Source organism: Rhipicephalus microplus, chromosome 2, assembly GCF_043290135.1.
Source record: "Rhipicephalus microplus isolate Deutch F79 chromosome 2, USDA_Rmic, whole genome shotgun sequence".
Classification (NCBI taxonomy): domain Eukaryota; kingdom Metazoa; phylum Arthropoda; class Arachnida; order Ixodida; family Ixodidae; genus Rhipicephalus; species Rhipicephalus microplus.
Window position 1 is genome coordinate 230333321 of NC_134701.1, and position 23360 is coordinate 230356680.

General features: G+C 42.3%; 1 protein-coding gene across 8 annotated transcripts in view; it reads left to right on the top strand.

Annotated features, from left to right (window-relative positions):
• Window positions 1-6239, top strand: part of NaPi-III (Na[+]-dependent inorganic phosphate cotransporter type III) — a 93590-nt gene extending 87351 nt beyond the window's left edge. For all 8 annotated transcript variants that reach the window (XM_075877108.1, XM_075877075.1, XM_075877082.1 and 5 more), the window contains one exon: window positions 788-6239. In XM_075877108.1, coding sequence (XP_075733223.1) covers window positions 788-1031 — 244 coding nt within the window. In that variant the 3' untranslated portion in view covers window positions 1032-6239. The remainder of the gene's footprint in view (window positions 1-787) is intronic.
• Window positions 6240-23360: the final 17121 nt, after the last annotated feature.

Consider the following 23360-nt stretch of genomic DNA (forward strand, 5'->3'; position numbering starts at 1 on the left):
ACATCTTTGGTGCCAGATGCAGCGTCACTATAACCAGTCCTAGGCGTTGGTGCTTCGCATCGCGTACCACGAGGACAACGAAATAAAGACTTGCTCTGCGCTGTCTTCCCACTGTCAACCTTGTCCCATGTGCTGAGAAACCTAGACTATGTAGCATACCCAACCTTGAGGAGGTTGAATGTGACTGGCTTTGTGCAACGCATTGCTGCTTAGAAATTTTCGATGAAATGGATGTCTCGTGCCAAAAGTTGTCACTGTGAGCACTTGGAGAAAAATTGGCATTTTGTCGTCTTGCGGACTTCTAGGAATTTAGTAATCTGGCCCTAAAGATGCAGGGCCGACAATCTCAACCTACTGCATTTCGTGGTGTAAAGCAGCATTAACCGCTATAGACTCATCATGGGGCTGAAAGAAACCAGGAAAATGTTCCATTGAACAGTACCGTTTACCGAGAGGGAAAAAGAGGTGCGAAATTCTAGCATGAAACCATTTTTTTCATCATTCACAACTTTAAAGGGATGAGGACCAAGTTCACAGTGCTGAAGAGCCGAAGGTGAACCAGTAACATTAGAGGCAGTTGTTCCATTCAAGCAGCAATTCCATTTAAGATATCTTAGTTTGCAGAGAGTCTACTGCAATAATTTTTGCATAATGCAGAACCCTACATCGCGACCCAATGAACAATGGTTGCTCTATCAATGCATTCAAAACTGCTATTGTCCAAGTATAACTGCCCCCTTTTATATCGCTTTTTTTTTTCTTTCTTTCTCTTTCTTTCGTCGTGCAGTGGTTTTACCATTGAGATTGGTGCAGCCTCTACAGTACTGCTAGCGTCTAAGGTGGGCATTCCAATCAGCACCACACACTGCAAAGTAGGCTCCATTGTGTTTGTGGGTTGGGTAAGATCACGCAAAGGTGTCGACTGGGGCCTTTTCCGAAACATCATCATGGCCTGGCTGCTGACTCTACCAGTCACCGGAGGCTTGACTGCTGCAATTACGAGCATCCTGTATGCCGCCTGCTCCCTGTGAATACAGCGGCACCGTCGGCGGTGCCATGCCCAAGTCACGCTGTGTCGGGCCTCAGTCAGACTCGCCACCACGTCCTAGTCTAGGCATCTCCACATCCACTGCTTCTACGATGCGGTCAGCGTTGCCATGAACGTTGCAGCAAGGTTGAAGTTGCCACGAATGTTGTGGCAAAGTTGAAGTTGCCACGAATGTTGTGGCAAAGTTGAAGTTGCCGCGAATGTTGCGGCAAAGTTGAAGTGGCACATCGGTGGTGATGCCTTGCGTGCATGAAAATTGTGGCCCACCCAGCATCCCCGTGCTACTTGGGCTTGCTGGAAGGAGCCAAAACAATAAGACTTTCGTATGTCTTCTTTCTGGTCCAACCATGCCAGCTTGTAGAGGAGGACAAACAGTGACAGCCGTGCTGTGATGACTCTTTCAGCTGGCAGGAACAAAAAACAAATTTTCATCAAAGGCAAGTCATACAAGGTTGGGCAGGATGAATGGAGGAAACAGTGTTTGCTTCAGGCAGTGTGCTTAAGTGTCTGGAGCAACATCTCTACCGCAGATCGCTCTGATGTCACTGGAGTACCAGCAAAGCTGGTGGCATGAAGAATACTGCGGCAAGCTGCCCCCTAGTGGACCTTTTACAAGAACAGTGTTTGTGCCATTGTGCTTGTTCACACAGCGGAGGAATCGCCGCAGAACTTTTCCTTTTGTTCTCATTTCAGTATGTGCTAGTCTTTGTGGCTTGTCGGTCGGCCTGGAGATATGAATTTTGGGCAGTTTTATCTCTACCATTGTTGACTGTTGGCTAAAGAGCTTGTTTTGTTCAGATTATTCAGTGAGCCGGGTCTCTTGCAATAACGTTCTTCACTAGTCTGCACACAGTTTTTTTACATGAAGATGTAGCTTTATGGGCATAATAGTAATAGCTAGTCTGCCTTGATTTTAGTATACAGAAACACTAGTGAAATCATTGTGCAAGGAATTTATATTTACACTTCTATACCACTGGCTGCATCATTTTGTGTAGTCGTTGTAAATCACGGCACATCTGTTGTTGAACCTTGTTTGTTCTTTGAATGTCAGTTAAGAAAAAGCGGTTGTGATGGGAGACTGTGACCTCTGGTATGAAAGCTAGCTCAGAGAAAGTCAAATGATGCTATCAACATTAAAAAGCTCTTTCTTTTGTATATGTGTGCTTAAGGTAGCACCTTTATGCTCCATGAGCCAACTTCTTGTCTGAGGAAACCCGTGGAATGAATGTTGTTAATAAATATAGTATAATGTAGAGTGTGCATGTAAACCCATGGTATAAATCGAGTCAGATATGCTTGCCTATACACTCAGTCAGGCTGTATTTACTTCCGAGACATTTTCAATATATCATGATGGTTGATAGGATATATCAGCACACAGTTGCTTTCATGTACAGTGAATTTTATAGTGCACAGTCAGTCAAGAACTTTATTAAATGGTCCTGAGGAGTTTAAGCCACCAGGGTTTTTCTAGTTCATTGTGCCTTGTTCAGCGTGAGACACTGCGGTCTGTACAAGTCGTGTACTCATGTCAGCCGTAGTTGTCAGCTGAACGTGGCCACATTCTATGTCGCTTCGCAACCACAGCCATTTGTTAGTGTATTTAACAACCGTGTGTTATTCTGCCACAAAAAGCATTTCGATGTGTTTTTGCTTAAGATAATCATTGGCCCACACAGCATAATGAGTCATTTGCAGTGAATGTGTGCCTAAGAACATCGTCGGCGGAGAGATCAAAGTTTGCAGTCGGTCTGGCATGAATGTGAACCACTTTTTGGTAACTAGACCTTAATGGTGTTCATGTTTTGGAAAATGGGGAAGAAATATAAAGTGACTGCAGTTGCTCATGAAAAGTGCACACACGCAGGGTTCAACAGAAAAGCCATCTTTTCGCAGTTGAATGTTCGAGATGTGGCTGATGTGACTTTGCATGGCGTCCTTTCGAGTATACAGGTGTTAGGTTTGCCATCGAAGTGGAAGAAAGTTGTACATTAATTGCCACATTTAAAAGGTAGTTTTTTGTCTGGTGTCCTTTAGTTTCACAGTTTGATAAAATGTTAGCTGCATACTGAGCATTCTGAAATGGTTTGTTTGCAGCCTCTGCTTTTTAAGCAAGCAAAAAATTTTAAGGGGGTCAGGCAATGTTTCTTGAATCTTCCAAGCAATGGCGAAGTGTTGTCCTGTTGCCATCATATGAATGAATTAGCTGTGTTCTAACTTGACTCTTACTTACCACAATTGTCATCAATAGTGCATCGAGGCCTTGATAGCTGTTTATTACCTAAATGCTATTCAAATGAATTTTTTCGTAATATTTTTGTAATGTGCAACCGCTTAACCATGTAGCTTTTTTGAGCTTATACAGAAGAACCTCCATGGTCGTAAAATTTATTAGGGCAGATGAAAGATGCTTGTGGTGAATGGAAAGAAGGCAACATTGGTAAGTATGGGTGGTGTTAGTTTGAATGAAATCTTGCATTAATGATAGCAGTAATTATGAACGCATTCCGTTGTGTGCATTTGCCATAGAGCTGGAGTAACAAGTAATGTAGTGTAAACTTAAAACATATTGATGCATAATAATACGTACTCGTCTCACTTAGTCACAAAAATTTTAAGCCTGCAAATTCAGGCATAATTTTAATTGTCATTCATTGTTTAAAGCAAAAAAATTATGGCTTCTGCTGTCCCCCCAGAAATAACAGCATTTTCATGTATATGTAGTGCCAGTCGATTTGCTTTACTCTTTAAATATGTTTTTAATTAACACTCATGAATCGTGTGCTTATTTTTAATTTTTTACTCTCACTGCATTTTCTGTTGTTGCTGTGGTAAAGGTATAAGTTATAGGATTTAGATATGGTGGGGATTAATGGAATGTCGTAGATCTGGGTTTTTGAGAGTTTGCAGCCCAATTGCCAAGTTTTAAACGATTCACAATATGATCTGCATTTTTCTACAGTTAGGAGAAAAAAAAATTTTTTTTACAACTTCATCTCTAATTAGCAGAACCTGTTTGAGGGAATCACTCTAGCATATAAGGTTTAGGTCGGGGAATTACAATTTAGGTCACTGAAGTTTAAGGTAAAGGGCCCAGCCCTTTTCGATAATAAAGCTCTTAAGTCACATGTAGCATTTGATTAAAGCCTGCCGGGTGAACATGTCTGTTACGCGAGTGTTTTTTAGCACTCCCGGTTTATGACGCTTTTATTATAACTACTTAAACAGCATGAAAATTGCAACCTAGATTATAAGAACCCACTGAAGGAACTTTTAGCTGCTTTTGAAGTTCTGGAGACCTAAGCTTTCAGCGCGGGCTCGTTGTGTGGTCATTGTCAGCTGTTCCCTCGGGCTCGGCATAATGAGACTGCTCTGTACTCTACCTCAATGTAGCGACATATTTTTGTATATTGAAATTGCTCCTAATAACCAGCACAGCTTTTGCTTTCACGAGCCTGCTGCCGCATCATTTTCCCATGTTTCTGGGCCCTGCGTGGTCTAGGACATTGCTAAACTGGCCGATGTTTGAGGAACGTTATCATCAAAAACTGACAGAAAAATATTGGTGACGTTGCCAAATGCGCCTTTGAAGGCTTGGAGCAGTTTTCTTCAAAATGGGCTATTTACTGAAGTACAAGTTTATATATAACTAAAAACAGCATACTGCTTTGTTAACTTGTAAATAGCACTGCTACTTTTCTTAGATGCTAAACATTTCTTGGGGACCTTGATGTGGTCACTTGTGTGCATATTGATTCTTTATCATTAAGTCAGCTACTCTTTTGTGCTTGAATTTCAATTGTTCATAGTTCAAGCTTGCTATTAGTCACTTTTTTTTTTTTTCGTGTTCGACATTGATTGCTCAATGCATGTTTTTGTTATTCCTGCTCTCGTTGACTGTACATCTTTTTGTGTGTTTTTTTTACACTGCTGTTCTCACGCGTACAGTAAACCTAAGCTGCTGAGGTCTGAAGGCATTGCATTTTAGTCTTTACTTGGAATGGATCATTGCATTGCCAAAGCAATTGTGTACAGGGATAAGTATTAGAGCTAGATGAAATTGCTGGATCTAATTTATACCTTGAGGTAGCTGCATTTTATCAATAAGCTGCAGTTTATTTCTGAATCTGTTAGCTCTTGTTTTGAAGTTTACAGTGTTTTCTTTTTTTTTTTTACCTTCCAAGAGAACGAACCTTTCTCTCAAATTGGCAGTGCAAGACAGCTTGTGTTAGTCCTGCATACCTAACAGTGATGGTTGCTGCCAATAACACGAGTATTTTAATTTTGTTTTAAAAATACTGTTTTTAAACTACTTAGGTGCAGTCTGTGTGTGATTCATCAGTCCAGTTGGTGCTAATCGAAATGTGCTGTACATAGCTAGGGAGTTTAGCTATTTGGTTGCTGTGAAACTTCTTTGCCCTGTATCTTTTGCTGAACATTTTTTCGTTCATGCAGAGATGAAATTGTGTGACCACATTTTGTCTAAAGTATCATCGGCTTGTTATATTGCATGTCTGTCATTGAGCAATCCGCCTGCTGTAAACTGTGCTTACTTGCACATTGGTTGGTGTAACTTACTGTGTTTACTTTGCCATACCTAGTCTGCTTTGTTCATAAATCAACATATGTTATTTCACCAATTTGGTGTATGAACCTGCAGTCGTTTCACTTGTTTGTGACATCATGCCCTCCCTTTGGGAATTGTGCCGAATCTACAAGATACATGAGGTACTGCTATGGTATCATATAAAGTAGACTTGGTGCCTTTTTCAAATTTTTCAAAAAAAAAAGACTGAACGAATAGTTTGTTAAAGAACTATTCCCAGTGAGTCTGGCCTTCAGAGCCAGCTGTACAAATAAACTTCGTAGTTCTATAGAAGCTCTGTTGTCTTGTCTGTGCTGACGAATTGCGCTGAATGCTCTGGCATATTGACTAAATTAGAATTTTAATTGTTATTTGAGTGATAATCACAGTGAAACACGGTGCTCTCCTATAAAGAATGCTTTTGTATGCAATAGTATGTCAAACTTTAGGAATTTACTTGCCTTGAACACTGCAGTTGCTTATTTTTTTCTGACAAGTGGACTCCCTGATCACGCATGAAAAATTGAATTCTTACACTATTCTAACAGAATAAAATGGCTGAATGATGGGCATAATTAAATGTTTATATGGTGGATATCAGCACCATTTTGTCTGCCATCTCTTATGGTCAATTTTGTTTCAGATTTTTGTGGTCTCCTCTCCACCCATACTTATAGCTTATCACTGTTGCATGAGACGGAAAGGTTTAAACGAAAGGTAAGGAGGTTAACCATAAGGAAATTTCCGGTTTGCTACCCTGCATTGGGGAAGAGGTCATGTAAGAACTACTGTTGAGCTCTGTGTAATCAGATTAAGACATAGCAAAATGCTGTACTTCTATAAAAATTTTGTGCAATCTTCATACTGGTTTAGCGGAGCTAAATATCACCCTACAGTTTTTAAATGCGAAGCATTTCTTGGTGAACTTCGGCAACTTTGAGCGTAATTATCTATCTAGCCGCTTACGTTTAGATGCTCTTGTGGTCACCCCCTTAACTCGGCATGAACCAAACTTAGCGTGAGAGGGTAAGATAGTTGGATGAATATGACGTGCTGCTCAAGACCTCAATAATGTCACAATCCCGTCACGTATGTTGTCAAACACGTTACGTCAGACAGTGGCACATACCCGCGGGTGGGTATGTGCTGCTGGTATGCTGGTATGTGTCACAGGTGATACTTAGTATCTACCGAGGAACGACGAGAACACACATGGGCAATTCGAACATGTAAGCGTTAACAAATTACCGAAATTGGTAGCGTCAACCCGACGAATGCAAAGAATAAATGTCGGTGTCGCAGCTGGAATCGAACCCAAGCATTCTGTGTGGCAATGAAGCATTTTACCACAGAGCTACGCCAGGTTTTGAAACTACTTTTCAAATAGATGGTAATCTTCGTCAAACGTCAAAAGTTGTTGCAGTACTGCCTACCCAATTTTATAAACATTACGCATGTGCTCCTTTCATACATCCGTCACGTCGGACTAACGTCAATTGTGGTTAGTTGTCATGCGCTGAAATTGATTCATGTGGCAGTGTTCAGGGCCAGCATCCTCGCGAGCATCAGCGCTTCATATCGGCTTCTGGTGTTGCTAACACGTATGTTCCAGTTGGCATCGTTGCGCAAGTGCAAATAACTGGTTATATAAACATCTGCAACTCTTCAACATATGTCTTTGCGTGTAACGTTTGTACCTATATTTAGCATCATTTCATGACATATCACACAATAAAGAAATTGCAGCACGGTCACCTTCTCACCGCATGCTTTGCATAATGTCGATGCCCAGGTACGTGGGATCTGCCGAATTCTTTTGTTTAGTCAATATGAATTTTTTAATAAAATTTTTTGTCGGTAAGGTTCGTGTCATTTTTGCACGCGAAGTTCACGTAGTGGTGAAAATACTTTGCCGCTGTTAGCATGACACTATTGCGAGAGAGAGAGAGAGAGAGAGAGAAAACTTTATTTGCGCATAACGCGGAGCATTCCAAATGGTCGGGCCCCTATTCCAGGGCTCCGCTGGCCCTAGCCATCATCTCTACCCGTTGGACCAGCCAGCGCTGATCAACAATGGCCGAGCTGGACAGCAGCGCCTCCCATTGTTCCTCTGTGTTGTTCATGTTGTGGGTTCTTCATTGTGATGCGTACACTCCCACGTGATGTGAAACAGAGTTGGTGTGGCTCCACACCACGGACATATATCTTTGTATGCTGTGGGGTAGAATACATGCAGCCTGTGTATGTGTTTGTTTGGATTCTGCGTAATGCCACCGATTCCATTGCTGTAAGTTTCTTATGCGGTGCTGGATACACTTTTCTATTGTCCCTGTAATACTGAAGAATTGCACCAAAGTTAGGGTCTAGGGGCGTTGGATCCTCTATTGCAGAGTGCAAGGAAGCTCGGTAATCTGTGAAGCCTCGAGCCGCCTCATCCGCAAACTGGTTCCCGGTGACACCCTCGTGCCCTGGCGCCCAGATAATGGTTTGGGTGTATTCAATTGGGAAGTCCTTGTGAGCTTTGGTTAGGATTTGGAAGGCCTTCACACATATTCTACCTTTTTCGTAATTTCTACATGCAGCCTTCGAGTCTGTGATTATTGTCATTGGGGTTTTTCGCTCCCTGCCCTCCTTGATTGCCAGCGCGATCGCTGTCTCCTCCGCTTCTGTGATAGAGGCTTGGGCTATGGAGGCACAACTTGTGACGTTTCCTTTTCGGTCTGTGACCACGGCCACCATGTTCTTTGCATTTACCTGATATGCAGCGTCAGTAAATCTCGCCGTATTCAGATATTTTGTCTGTTTATCTATGTAAACGGCTCTTGCTTTACGTCTTCCAGCATGTAAAACTGGGTCCATGTTCTTCGGTAGGGGGCATATTTTGTACCAGGCTCTGACTGAGCACGATAATTCCTTAGCTCTTCCATGTGCCTGTACTTGTTCGCCGAGGCCAATCCTCTGAAGAAGTTTTCTGCCGGTTGTCGTCTGTAGCAGGCGGTTAATCTGGGTGGTTACTTGTGCCTCAGCCAACTCATCAAATGTATTGTGAAGTCCGAGCGCTAATAGCTTCGCAGTTGAAGTGCTTTGTGGTAGTCGCAGAGCTGCTTTATACGCCATCCTTATTATCTTGTCTGCTTTTTCTTTCTCCTCTCTATTCATGTTGTGGTAGGGTAGCGAGTATGTTAGTCTGCTGATGACTAAGCTCTTTACCAAACGAAGCACGTCTTGTTCTTTCAGTCCAGCACGATTGTTCGTTATTCGAACTATCATACGAACAATTTGTTGAACTGTTCGTTTAAGCATATTCAGTGTGTGGAGACATCGCTGATTGGACTGTAACCACATCCCTAAGATCCGAACAGTTGTTTTCTCTGGTATAATATTGCCGTCTAGCTTGACCTCAAGGCGGAGGCTCGGGTCTGTCCTTTGTTTTTTACTCTTGGAGAACCGAATGAGTTTCGATTTGTCTGCTGAGCACTGAAGCCCCCTTTTTTTAGTGTAATCTTCGATGGTTTTAGCTGCCAGTTGAAGCCGCTCTTCTTTTTCCGCCAAGCTACCCTTGGTTGTCCATACAGTGATGTCATCCGCATAGGAGTGTCGGATGTCGGGAATACCTTCCAGTTTTTTGGCTAGACCAATCATGGCTATGTTGAAAAGCGTAGGCGAGATCACAGCGCCTTGTGGTGTGCCTTTGCTCGGTGGGTGGAAGACATTGGATTCGTGTTCTTCTAATCTGATAACAGCGGTTCTTTTAGTAAGGAAGTTCTGTACATATTTGTACGTCCTTTGACCGCAGTTTGTCGCTGCTAGCCCATCTAATATGGCCTTATGGCTTACGTTGTCAAAAGCGCCTTTTATGTCGATGGCCATGACAATGTTTTCCCCTGCTTTTGGAACATTTGTTAGTACTTCCTCCTTTAAAAGCAGAAGGATGTCCTGTGTCGAAAGGTTCGAGCGGAAACCAAACATGGTGTTTGGCAAGAAGTTATTTTGTTCAAGGTGCCGTTGAAGTCTGGCATTTATTAAAATCTCAAACACTTTGCCTAAGCACGAGGTAAGAGAGATTGGCCTGAGGTTTTCTATTGCCAATTTCTTTCCTGGTTTGGGTATCATAATGATTACAGCATGCTTCCATTGCTGTGGTATAGTGCCATTCACCCAGTGTTTGTTAATGAAGCTTAGAAGCGCTGTTATGGCTTCGTCATTCATGTTGCGAATCATGGCATTGGTGATTTGGTCCGCCCCAGGCGCTGTGTTGCGTTTCATGCTGACGATTGCCGCTCTGACCTCGGCATGCGTGAAAGGTGCATCCAGTTCTGAGTTTGGGAGCCCAGTGTATTTAGCCTGGTAAGGGGCTGTGATGGCTCGGGCGCCGAAACACTTAATATAGATGTCTTGAAGCAGGTCATCTCTTGTGCCTGGATATGTGTGCAATAATCTTTCTAGAGATTTTTGTCCTTCGCGTTTAGTTTTCAGAGGGTCAATCATGGCTCTGAGGATATTCCATGTCTTTGCTGTTCCTAGGGTTCCATTTAGTGAATCGCAAAATTGTTCCCAGTTGGCTGTCGCGAGTTGATTAGCGTACTGTTCGGCTTGCTGCGTTATTTCTTCAATTTTCCCTTTGAGTTTCTTATTTCGCTTTTGCCTTTTCCATCTTTTAGTGAGGTTTCTTCTTGCTTCCCACAGGTGGAGAAGGTGAGCGTCTACTTCAGGGGTATCATCTGTTCTGGCGACAGTATTGGTGTACATTTGCTTTTCATTTCGAATTACTTTGCACCACTCGTCCCAGTCGTCTATGGCGGTCACGTGCGCTTTTAGCGCTTTTCTATATGCGTGCCAGTCCGTAATTTTGGCTGTGCCGATGTGTTTGCGGATTCGGCCGGTGCGGATTGTGGTGCTTAGTATGTAAGGATCACTGCCCAGGTTTTCAAGGGTGTTGTACCAGTCCACGCTGTGGCAGTTTTGTACTATCGTCAAGTCCGGACTTGTGTCCATGGATACGCTGTTGCCTATCCTCGTTGGTATTGCAGGGTCAGTTAACAGAGTCATTTCCAGTTTCTCTATTTGTCTTGCGATATTCTTGCCTTTGGTGTCTTGCATCTTATATCCCCAGCTTGCATGCCTGGCATTAAAGTCCCCAACTATGATTAATGGATTTTCTTTCGCCAGTTTTGCTGTCTCTTGAAAGAGCTTGTCGAACGTTGCTCTCTTTTGTCTTGGGGGACTATAGATATTAAGTATGAAGGCGCTCTTTTCATGGCTTCCTTTGTAGGTTATTTCTGTTATGATATGCGGGATATCCGCCTCTTCAATGGGCTGATGACATATTGCTGTAAGTGAGTTATCGACTAATGTAGCAACTTTCCATTCTGCGTCCCCGGTACTATAAGTTTCGTAGCCCCGTAATTTTGGTTGTGTTCCAGCTTCCTGGACTGCTATGACAGCAGGTGGCTTTTGTTGCAACGCCACTAGCTGCAACAGTTGCCCTCTTTTCCACCGGAAACCGAATAGTTAACAAAAGTTGTTCAATCAACTTTATAACTATTCGCTTGAGGGCAAATGTTTATGTTACTATGTTGTGTCAATTTATGGCATATCTATTTTTTAGAATTAGCAGAATTTGGAAATTGCAAGTTGATAGAAAAAAATCTAAAAGATTTTTTAAAGTTAAAAATGGCCTTTATAAAGATATTTTCAAACTTCAGTGTTTTTAGTAAACCACCAACTTTTCATCACAACTATGCATTAAAAGAAGGCGAAGGTTATCAAAGTTGTACAGAGTATGTCGAATATGTACAGAGTTTCATTATCCTTAGCTTAAATTGTTCGAAATAGTGAATTCCTGAAATACAGATATTTTGTGCAGTTTGGCATACTTGTGATTTTTTTTTTCCTCTAAAGTTTTTTCAACAAGAAAAATACTTGCTCCACAACATTGTGTATCACTTTTCTTTAAGGTAAATAAATGCTTTTACTTGACACTTTTTTTCGGAATGTGTGCACTCTGTTTGCAGAAATAGGGAAGTTTGTGCAAAAGCATTTCTCATCAACCTTTCTTTTTTCTGGTGAACAAATTTCCTTTCACGAAACAATGTTCCAAACCATTGCTCTGGCGCCAATGCTAAGGTGAACAGTACATCTCGTAAAAACTGGGAATGGAGACCAACACCTCGTTTTCGATCTTATCTAGACACACTCAAGAGATTTTTGTGGAATTTTCTTGCACTCTTGTCCATTAGTCTTTCCAACCAATCGACAGAGAAAGCCAGGCGTTCCAATTTAATGCTTCAAAATACTCAACCAAAAGGGCGGCGAGGACTCGAGCCTCGTAAGCCTGGCAAAGGTATCCCTCCGGCGCAATGTTGATTGATTGATTGATTCATTGATTGATTGATTGATTGATCCTTTTATCCTGGCGCAGCCCACCATGTGGGTTCGGCCATGAAACTAGTGGTGCCTTGCTATATAAAAGATTTTGTTAGTTTCAAAGTGTCAAGCAATAGATAGTTTTGAAATCATATGTTAGATTATGTTAGGCTTGTTAGGGAAAAAAGACTAATGTTTTTAATGAATGTGGTTGATTTTGATAACCTTAGAAATTAATCAATTTGAATAAATAAAAACATGACCAATTTTTTTTAATGTGTCCGATTTCGATGAACTTGGCATTCAATTCGCCTCGTCTCTTGTAGGAAATCGCAGACGGCCTCACAAATGCTCCTGTTGCTAAAACACAGCATGGTCGCCCCAAAGGAAAGAAGCACCGAAAGGGATAACCTTAATCTCAACTTTCGAAGCGGTTCGATTAGAAGTCCTTTATTCTGATTGGTGAATAATCTGCTCGTTAGAAAGAAATGATCTATGGATTCACTGTCAATGCACTGGAGGCATAAAGGTGACTGCACCAGACCAGACCTGTGTAGGTAAAAGTTCCGGGGGGGGGGGGGGGGGACTTGGCATCGTATTCTGGTAATTAACTTGTATCTCGGCCCTTCTGGAGGAGCACCATCGATTTCTCGAACGATAATTGAGGTGAGGTTAACTAGGAAGCTGACAACGCAAACTTGGCGAAATTGTCCGACGTGGCAAATTTTTCAAATCGCACCACATTTACAAACTTCAACGTTGGCAAAATAGACATTATAGGACCATTATGTGATGCAAGTGCGAGCGGATCAGCATGTTCATTGAGAAGCAGCACCTTTGTACCATGATGCCCACAGCAAGCGCTTTATACGTATATGTCCTGGAATAAGGGAATGAAATACTTTTAAAGAATTCGAAAATTTAGACGCAAGTAATACGAAAGTGATGGATAGGCTGTCTGTCGTAATGACAGCCTCTGATATTGTTAGGGGTAATTGCTGTAAAGCTAGACTAATGGTGATACCGCACGATAAATAGGTGTAAGGTCAGGTAAACGAACTGAAAAAGACCAATCCAGAGAAAATGAAGCAATTCGCACCCTTGCATTTTGATCACAAACTGAAGCATCAGTTATCATTGCAGCCGTTTCTAAGCTAGCCAAATGGTCTTCCAAGATGCATTTTGAGTATCTACTGTGCAAATGTTTGCAATTATTGGAAAATATGTCGTCAAATTCTATTCCACTTTTTTGTGCAGCTCTGCTTATGATTAGTATTTCACGGAGCTGCACTTAAAATGTTTCCAATCGTTTCTGTGCGAAAGTGACTTGGGGACACCTTAACCTTCTTCGCTGATGATCGAATAATTGCGTGAGTTGATTAATAAAAATATATTGCGAGCTCTTCTATGGCAATGCACATATCTTTAGGAATGTTCGTACTTTTAGGAAGTTAAATCGAGCACGAAGAGTAGGCAGGCGTGCTTCTTTCTATAAAATATTATTTGAGACGAATTTTGCAGCTCTTAGACATACATACTCGTAATGCTTTGCGTTCTGGAACAACTAGAGGTGGCAGTTTGTGTGCAGGTGCACCAGAAAAGAGGGCGCAGCTGAACTCTAATATCGGGCGAATATACATGCAGTAAATCACGATGAGAACACCCCGGCGTTAACCTGAACGCTTGCTGCTGAGTCTACGAAGCATCCCTACTGCACTTGTTCCTTTAGCAGCCATATTTTCTATATGCGGACCCCATTCTGAGTCTTTTCAGAACACTCAATAGGTAACTTTGATACCAACTAGGGAATTAATAATTGTTTGGGGGGTAGTTGAAGTTGAAGTTTATTTCAGGCAAAAGCAAAAAAAAAAAGGTACAATTTGCCTAGAGGACCGGCGAAAAGGCATAAAAGCCTGACAAAGCGCCTGCCCCCTGTAAACCCAAAACCCACCAAAATAACACAGTGCTCAGTGTAAAGTAAAGAGTCAATAAGAAATTAAGCATAAATATGTTTCTACATGCAAAACATGTACAGGAAAACATAAATGAGCGAAAATTTGCGCAGGCGATGAAATCAATAAAACATATGCGTGTCCGACAAATGAAGCAAACTGCAGAGGACATAAACGAACACTAATGTAAGACATGTAAAATACCTGAAGAAACTTTAAATTTGAATACAAGGTTTCAACAATCAAAAGACAGCAACATCAATAAGAAATATGTTTGACCGATAAATGAAACACAGTTTGGATGACATAAGCAAACGTTAATGTGATATATACAAAAAAATACTTCAGGGAATATGTGACAAAGATGGTAGGCCGACATTCGCTATGCTATTTTTCGTCATTCTTCTAAGAAGCGTAGTATCCGCTAAACACTTGCATGGAATTTTGTGCCAATTGTCCATGCAGTGGCTGACGACGATGAGGAATTATTGCTGAAGTGGGTATGCGCCACAGTTAATAGGGGAACAAGAACAAGTTTTCGTGATGGTTTGGAGCATTCGACGCCCCCCCCCCCCCCCTCGTTACGCTAAACCCATTGTGCGACGACTGGTTGTTCTTTCGCTGTTGTAAAAAGCTTTAGAAATTGTATTAACGCGATTACTTTCCCGACATCAAGCCTGCCTAAGGCAAGTTTGACAAGTCTCAAGCACCGGTGTAGCTCAGTGGTAGAATACTGGGCTGGCGCCTAGCGGACCTTGGTTCGAGCCCCACTGGCGAAGGAGGGTTTCCGAAACGGATACAATGACAGAGTTAGGATAGCCGTGCAGCTGAATGCAGCCGCCTAACCTGATGGCATGATGGCAATCATGCCATCAGGTTATCACATGATGGCAATCTTTACGTTCAGCGAAAAGAGATCTGCATTGGCTCTTGTGTCGCTCCAGTGCTGTGTAACATGTTCTTATCCTCCTTAGACACTGCTTTAGCCGAAGCAATTGACGATGCAAAGGTGCTGAAAATCTTTCGGTACGTGGACGACTTTTTAGTCATTTTAAACGCTAACCCTCTGACGACCACCACTAGTTCAGTGGATGATATTTTAGCACTTTTCAGACAACATGTTAACGGCCTTTCGTTTACGCATGAGTTTCCCACTGACAATAAATTGCAGTTTTTAGACTTGAGCATCATGTTCTCGGAGCGACACGTGTGCTGGGCGTATCATCCACGTTCGCGCAAAGAGCTTTTACCTTTTGATGCAGCTCATTCTAAACTTGTAAAAAGAGCCATTGCAACCATGTGTCTCGAGGGTGCGCTAGTGATATCTTGTCATCACAGGATGCAGGATAGCTACTTGAATCAGGTTAGGCGGCTGCTTTCAGCTGGCTATCCTAACTCTGTCATTGTATCCGTTTCGGAAACCCTCATTCGAAAGTTCAAGGGCAAACAAAAATGCAGGCAGCCGAGGGATAAACGACCTATGGTTGTTCCACATGTTCATAAGGTATCGCACAACCTTAAGAACGTGGCGAGCAGGTACAATGTGTCCGTTGTTTTTTCTGCGCCACGAAAGCTGGCTGGCCTATGCCCACGTATTTCTAAAACACCGAGCGCCTCCACCTGTAGAAAAATACATGCTTCGATGTATGTGGTTTGCGTAGTGGGTGTGGTGTACTTAATCCCACTTGTTTACATCGGCCAAACTGGACGGTGTTTGAACGTGAGAATTAGGGAACATGAGCTTTCAATTCGAAATAATTCCGGAGCACATTTGCCTGCGCATTGCCGTTCCTGTTCCTGTGAGGCGAGGTTTTCAAGCGTTTCTGTCCTCGCCAAAAGCCCAGATGCTCTGGCCCGTGAAATAATGGAAGCGTTCTGGATAAAGAAAAAAAGGTGACTTGTGTATAAGTGACACGTCAGTCGTCTCGCGCAAGTCTGAGTTTGATGTTTGCGCTTCGTTGCTTGATTAGATATGCCGATTGAACGTCCTCAGTTTATGTCTGTGGTCATGTGACTAGGTGAAGTAGTGTGCTCTGCACATGCGTGTGCGGCTATATATTTCTTGCGTTTCTCCTGCAAATAAATCAGTTGCGAGTTGACGCTCTTTCTCTGTGATTATTTCTTCCTGTGGTGCTGTAGGCGTCTAGAATTACCTCTCAGTATGACGAACCAACTAGCCCAACAACAAGTACTTCTTTAGTTTATAATTCGTAGCGATGTCTGTCAGGAACAAGAGATGGTTTGACGGCTTGCTCAGCAAACATTTTTGTTTAGTGGCAGTATTATCGCTAAACTAATTTTTCAGATTGGCTTTCATTTCATTTTAGTTTCATTTAAGTATCCTGCAGCCCGGTTCTTGGCCCATTCCCCTCTGTGGGTGAGCGCCATCTATCTGAGGTCATCACCATCAGCATCAAGTCTGCTTAAAGCAAGTCTGACAACTCACAAGCACCGGTGTAGCTCAGTGGTAGAATACTGGGTTGGCACCCAGCGAACCCGGGTTCGAGCCCCACTGTGCCATTGGTGCTAACTCATGCCTGCCTAAGGCAAGTTTGACAACAAGTCACAAGCACCAACGTAACTCAGTTGTAGAATATTGGGCTACACCCAGCGGCCTGGGGTCTGAAGTGGTGATAAGATGGAAAAGAAGAGAAAAGTGAGCCCCGTAACTGTCTGCATCAAGGTGCGACACCTCAACAGTAGGGGATGGGGGTGAGGAGGGATTAAAAGGATAGAATTAAAGGTATATATATAGAGAGAGATGGGCTTAGACAGCGAGCGAGGACATATCGAGTAGACAGGAGAGAGAGGAAAAGTGGAAACACGATCCCAGGTGTCCGAGGATGGGGCAACATTTGCGACAGCTCTTGTCGGCGTCAGGAGATGACGTAGGGCCAGCCCAATCTTCCCGAGCTATGCTGATGTCGGAGATCGCGAGGGCACAACCGGTCGGCACGGAATCCAGCGAGCGAGTGTCCCGCGTTCAAGTCCCACTGTGTCATTGGTGCAAGGTTACGGACACTGGTGGCGGCGGCCAACAACTGCGCGTGACCCCAAAAGTGATCTCGTAACAGCTTTTGCTGTAAAACTTGATGTCCTGGGCATGCACATTCACTTGCACGTCCTTCTGTATAGAAATAGTGCATAGTAAAATATCAAATAGTGATGGGGATAACGCTGACCCTTGTGGGAGACCTCAAGTTTGTTTGTACCTTAAAGAAGACGAACCACATTGAGGACAATAAAATCCTGTCTCGTTTAAGAAGGAATTTACCCATGCGACCTCCGACGAAGGCCGGTCCCGCGGCCGAAACGTCAGTCCTTTACAAAACAATTTTTCCTACGTGCTTGATTTTTTTGAACTATATATTTGCTTCATTAGGCTCCATTAGGTGTGGTCATGTCTATTTGGAGAGTAGAAAACAGCTTGCTCGATATATATATATATATATATATATATATATATATATATATATATATATATATATATATATATATATATATACCACACCTAATGGAGCAACCACGCCTGAAACCAATTCGGGATGGACTGAAGATGCATGTTTTCATTCAACCAATTATCTATCTTGATGTGTAAGATCTTTTCAATTAGCTTCACCAGATTAGATGTGATCGATATATGCCTGATGTTATCTAACGTATACCCAGCCCGTTGCTTTCTTTTTTAAATAAATGAATTAGCAATACTCCAATGATCTGGAATACATGAGTTTCTGGTAGACTGGTTAATAATTGCCAGAAAGTCCTAGGGTAGAACCTTACGAATGATTTTTATAGCCGACGTAGTTATGCCATCAGGACTTGGCGTAGAATCGGGTAAGTTTCTCACTGCTTGTTCCAATTCCGAAGCAGCGATCTCCTCAAAACTGTTACTTTTCTTAGGCGACCTCGAGTGGTGTGAGAAGGCAGACGTGAAGCGGCTTTCAAGTCCTTTTGCAATACCTTCGAGAAAACTAGACAATTCACCTGGAGTTGAAACCACTGATTCAATGTTGTTGGATGAACGTATGAGGAATTAAACGCAATTATGCACACACTCAGCGAGGACACAGACAAGTGCTATTTCATCATGAACCTTTACCAGCACGCCCAACTGGCAGTCATCCTGAATGTATGAGCTTTTTTGGTTCTTAGCAAAAAAAAGAGAATTTTACTGTTAGGTTTTGACAGAAACTCGGAACGCTGAGTATCATAACTGTCCTTCGCAGCGGCAACTGTTTTCTTAAAACATGGCAGCCGCATATTTATAATCCCACCCATTTCTACGACATTGGTTGTAAAGTAGTTTACACCACGCAGCTCTCTGTAACCACGTGTACAATCTGAATTCCACCAAGGATAAGAATAATCTTTGTTAGATTTCGATTTATTTTAACCCGTTCGTCTCACTCTATTAAAAATATTTCATTAGATTCCACCTTCTCCTTATCGCTTTCTTTGTGTTCACATTTGTAGTAACCTATCATGGAAACATCTCGTTCATTGCATAATATAGCTAAAGCGAATAAAACCTTAGGTTACTTAAAGATAAACTTCTATCTTGCTCCACTGTCACTAAAGCTTTTGCTTTATACCACCTACGTCCGTCCTCAGCCAGAACACGCCTCATCTGTCTGGGACCCGCATAACTATACATAAAGGTGGCGGTCCAACTTTGGCGACAAGCGCTCCGCATTTTACGCATTGCCATGCCTTTTCTCTTGTCCTGTTTTATATGCATTGTTTCCGAGTACAACATGACAATAATATTGCGGAATGGAGCAGCTGAGCAAGCAGAGACACCATATGGGTAAATCTAGGAGTTTACTTTGGCATCGGCTGGAGTGATTTGTCATTGAATAGAGTCTCTGTGAATATCGGGGCTCAAGAAACTATCTTGCGAGTCAAACTGGTAGTACTATAGGGGAAGGGGGAGGGAGGCAAAATATCTAGAAGTCGGCAGATTTTTCGTCTCCCGAAAAAAAAAATTGTATTTTTTGATTTCGGTTGTTTCTACACTACCTTGACTCCGAATGTTGCCGTAATATTGACCGTCTCCTGCGCAGTGAATATCCAATCTGTTCTAACTTAAAGCTTTCACGCGGTGATTACATCTTTCGCAAATCCTTATGGTAATTATACGAGGGCGCACGGTCGTCTCTGATCTGAGGAAGCACGAAAGTGTTCGGTAGTCCATCGTCCAGCACCGTCCTCGTCGCGCCCGGTGACCGGAACGGCGAGATGCAGACCGATTCGCCCAAGCCACCGCCTCAGTCGGGTCACGATGCTGCGTCGTTCAGGTCCGCGTCGCCAGCCAATCAGGCCATGGCAGAGTCTGGTAAGTGTTCTGCCCGCTAGATGAAAAGTTAGCTCTGTCGGTATGGAATATGTGAAGGAACGTTAAAGGTGTCGGACGCTGTCGACTAACATGTAGTACATTCTTTCCTTGATTGCATGCAAACGCTTGACACGGAGAACAAATATAGCATGTAGCTTTACAAGGCATGGCCCAACTTTCGCTTATGTGAATAATGAAACATTAGATGTGGCCAAACGTCGTAGATATAATACTGGTTTTGTGGCGAGTTTCATAGGTGTCCATCATGCATGTACGTTTCTTTTTTCTTTTTTTTTTACAGATCGTCGCCTGTTGCGTAGGTTCTTTTTTTTCTTCCTATATGCTATTCTGTACGCTGTCAAACCGGGCCATCAAATCGTGTGAAACTTTCACATTTTAAACAAATCAGAGAAATTGTAGCTGCCATGTGATTCAATCGGAGTTGACAAGACGGCAAAATCGACATGGTGGATTTTAACGTCGTTTCCAAAAGCATTTCAAGATGTTTCAGCGAACTTGGGAACAAGGCTGCCATGTATTCGCCAAAAAATCTTTTCCCATCAAATTTCTCACACCTTTGTTCTGACTAGACATGCTCACATCATACCGTATACTTCGCCAGTGCAGAAGCCATCCGGGGTTATGATAGAGGCCTGCCAACGTTACGGTTTTCTGTTTCGCATCCAAACCAAAATCTTTTTTATAGAACAGCTTCTGGTCTATCGGTATCTAAAAAAACATTCCTGTTAGCTGTGTCGACGAAGGAAAACACGAATAACTTTGAATCGCGAAATTTATGCCGCATGATTACATTGAGTTCTGAGCCTTATCGGACAAAATGCTTCTTGAAGAACGCTTTCACTGCGTCAAACGCATCTGAATGCAGAGCGTGGTGGCACTTCATTGTCACAACTCTCAAAAACAATCCAGGACATAGTTTGTGTAATATAGCTTGGCAAGGTAACTTGCAATTTCGTGAAACGGTGTGTCCTGGAGTTTGCACAGACCACATAAGTTTACTGCTTGGTATTATACGCTAAGGAGCAAACGGAAAGTACAACCACATTTAGATCATTTGCTGAGCACACTTCTATTTCATGATATGCACTGGCCAATTGCAGTCGAAAATAAGCAATGGCTGCTGCTTAGCGCAATGAGTTTTTATTGTGCTGAAGTCTAAAACTAATGTGTGAAGCTATTCAATCACCTGAAGTGCTGGGTCAAGCGCAATCTTTCTGTCTTAGGGAAGAAAATAAGAGTGCACACTATTGAGTGAATATTTATTCGAAGTGTTCTACCTTCGGTCTAGGCTACCCAAATTAGGTTTTTATTTCTGAAGGGCAGTAGGTTAAAGAGTGCAAGTGCTTATAATTTCTCGGACAGCACATTTTAAGACAGCATCATACGTGCGACGTTCGCATAATGCTGGTTTTCGCACTATGTCGTAACGGAGCCAGTTTATGATGCAGTGTTGTGATCAGTTGTTAATATTGGAAAGCGACTGAAATCAGTACGCGTAGTCTGTGATGACTAGAGTTTTGCCATCGGTGACCGCACCACATACACAACACAATAAAGAGAACATGTGGCGACTCTCACAATTAAGCCATCACACTTCAATGTTGTATGATTTACAAACATGGTCTCATGCCAAGAATAATTAAGCATTCAGTAGACGAACGGCAATGGCTCAACAAACCCGCCATGGTGGTCTAATGGCTAAGGCACTCGGCTGCTGACCCGCAGGTCGTGGGATCGAATCCCGGCCGCATTTTCGATGGAGGCAAAAATGCTTGAGGCACGTGTGCTTAAAACGTGTCGAACAAAAACTCTTTACATGACGTGTAATATCATCATTGTCTATAGCTCTAACGGTGGCTACTTGTTTCGCTTCCAAGACAGAGGTGACAGTTTTACAGCGAAAGCTGTTATGAGATCACTTTTCGGGTCACGCGCAGTTGTCCGCCGCCAGTGTCCGTAAACACATCGCGCGAAATTAGAAAACAAAACCTTGCACTAATAACACAGTGGGGCATGAACCCGGGTTCGCTGCGTGCCAGTTTATTATTCTACCACTGAGTTACGCCGGTGCTTATTTATTCATTTAATTTATTTATTTACAGTATACTGCGGTCACAAAGAACCATGCAGGTGGGAAAATATACAGTTTCAAATTTACAAGCACAAATGGAGCCGTAAGGCACACAAGCTCACAGAAAAGGGAAACAGAGCAATCTTACGGCATATCTAGAAGTATTACCAGCACAGCCTGTCAGGATAAAAAAATAATACAGTTCTAAGGAGAGTGACGCACACTATAAGAAGTGTGAAAGTAAAGAAGAAAGAACTCTTCCCGGAATACGTCGGGTGCGTAAATTATGAAGTAACACAGCATCAATAAAACACATAGTGAAAAAAACGACGAAATGCAAAAGTTAAAGCGATGAACATTCACTGGTTTACTACATTTCCAAATCAATTAAGTAGCGCACTTTCAAATGCACTTGCTCATTTTAACGCAACAATATTTTCAGGCAGCGAATTCCAATCAGCAATGGTTCGTGGAAAAAAAAAGAGTACTTAAAAAGATTAGTGCGCGTTTGATAAGGAAGTAGATTATGTGCATGTCGATTTCTCGATGTACGTGACAAAAAATGGCTGAATAAATGCACGCGCATTCACATTAAGTCTTTTGTAATAAAGCATAAAATAAAAATTTAAGTCTTGATATTTTCCTGCGCTGCTCTAAGCTTGGAATTTTATTTTCCAGCATTAAAGATGATGGTGAATCTGTTCTCTTATATTTGTTGAATATGAAGCGTACTGCCCGCCTCTGTACCATCTCGAGCCTATGCTTATCTTTTTTGTAGTGGGGATGCCAAATTACGCTAGCGTATTCAACTTTAGGCAAAACAAAAGTTTTATAGGCGAGAAGCTTAGCATCAGGGGACGCGTTTTTTAGTCTGTGCCTAAGTAGGCCAAGTTTGCGAGTAGCTGCTGTACAGTTTTTTTCGATGTGGGAGTACCATGTGAGTTTGTTGGAGATCGTCAATCCCAAATATTTGTACTCAGTGGCTTCTGCGACGGTGTCATCATTAATTTTATACGTGTATAACAAAGGTTGTATTTTATTGCTTACGCGTAGCAGTACAGTTTTTTCGGAATTCAGGGACATTGACCATGTTGTGCACCATTCGTCGATTTTTGCTAGACTAGAGTTTAAAGAAATTTGATCATTTTTGCATGTCACTTTTTTAAAAATCAAACAATCATCGGCAAACAGCCTAATTTGCACATCAGGACACACAGCCGCGGTTATATCGTTCACATACATGAGAAAAAGAATTGGTCCCAAGACGCTTCCCTGAGGCACACGTAACTGGCAAGCGCGTGGATGAGTATCCATCAACATCAACAAACTGAGTTCGGTTGGATAAGTTTGTTCTATCCAATTTATAATAAAAGTTGGTAGGCCAAACCTTTGAAGTTTGTTTAGAAGTTTACTGTAAGATACACGGTCGAAGGCTTTGCTAAAATCCAAAAAGATTAAATCAATCTAACCGGCCAAATTGAGGCTTAAAGCAACCTCGTGAATAGTGGTAGAAAGCTGTGTGATTGTTGAAATGTTTTTGCGAAATCTATGTTGGTGATCAAATAGCAACTTATTATTGTGTTCAAGAAAATCGGTTATGGAATGTACGAGTATGTGTTCCAGTATTTTGCAGCAGGAAGACGTCAGGGATATCGGGAGATAGTTTTCTTTTTTTAAGCGGTCTCCTTTTTTGTGAACTGCCGCTACCCGGGCGACACGCCAATCATCTGGAATGATGGCTAGCTTCAAACAGGAACGAAAAATCGCAGTGAGTATGTATGACACAGGCTCGGCATACCAGCGCAAAAAAGCATTGGGAATGTTGTCTGGGCCACCTGAAGATCTTTCTTTAAGGTTCATTAAGAGATAAAAGACACCTTCTACAGATATAAAGCTATCGTCAAAATCTGATGGCCCGAATGACTGGACGCTGCTTTCGGCTGGAGAGAATACAGAATGGAACTATTCATTCAACA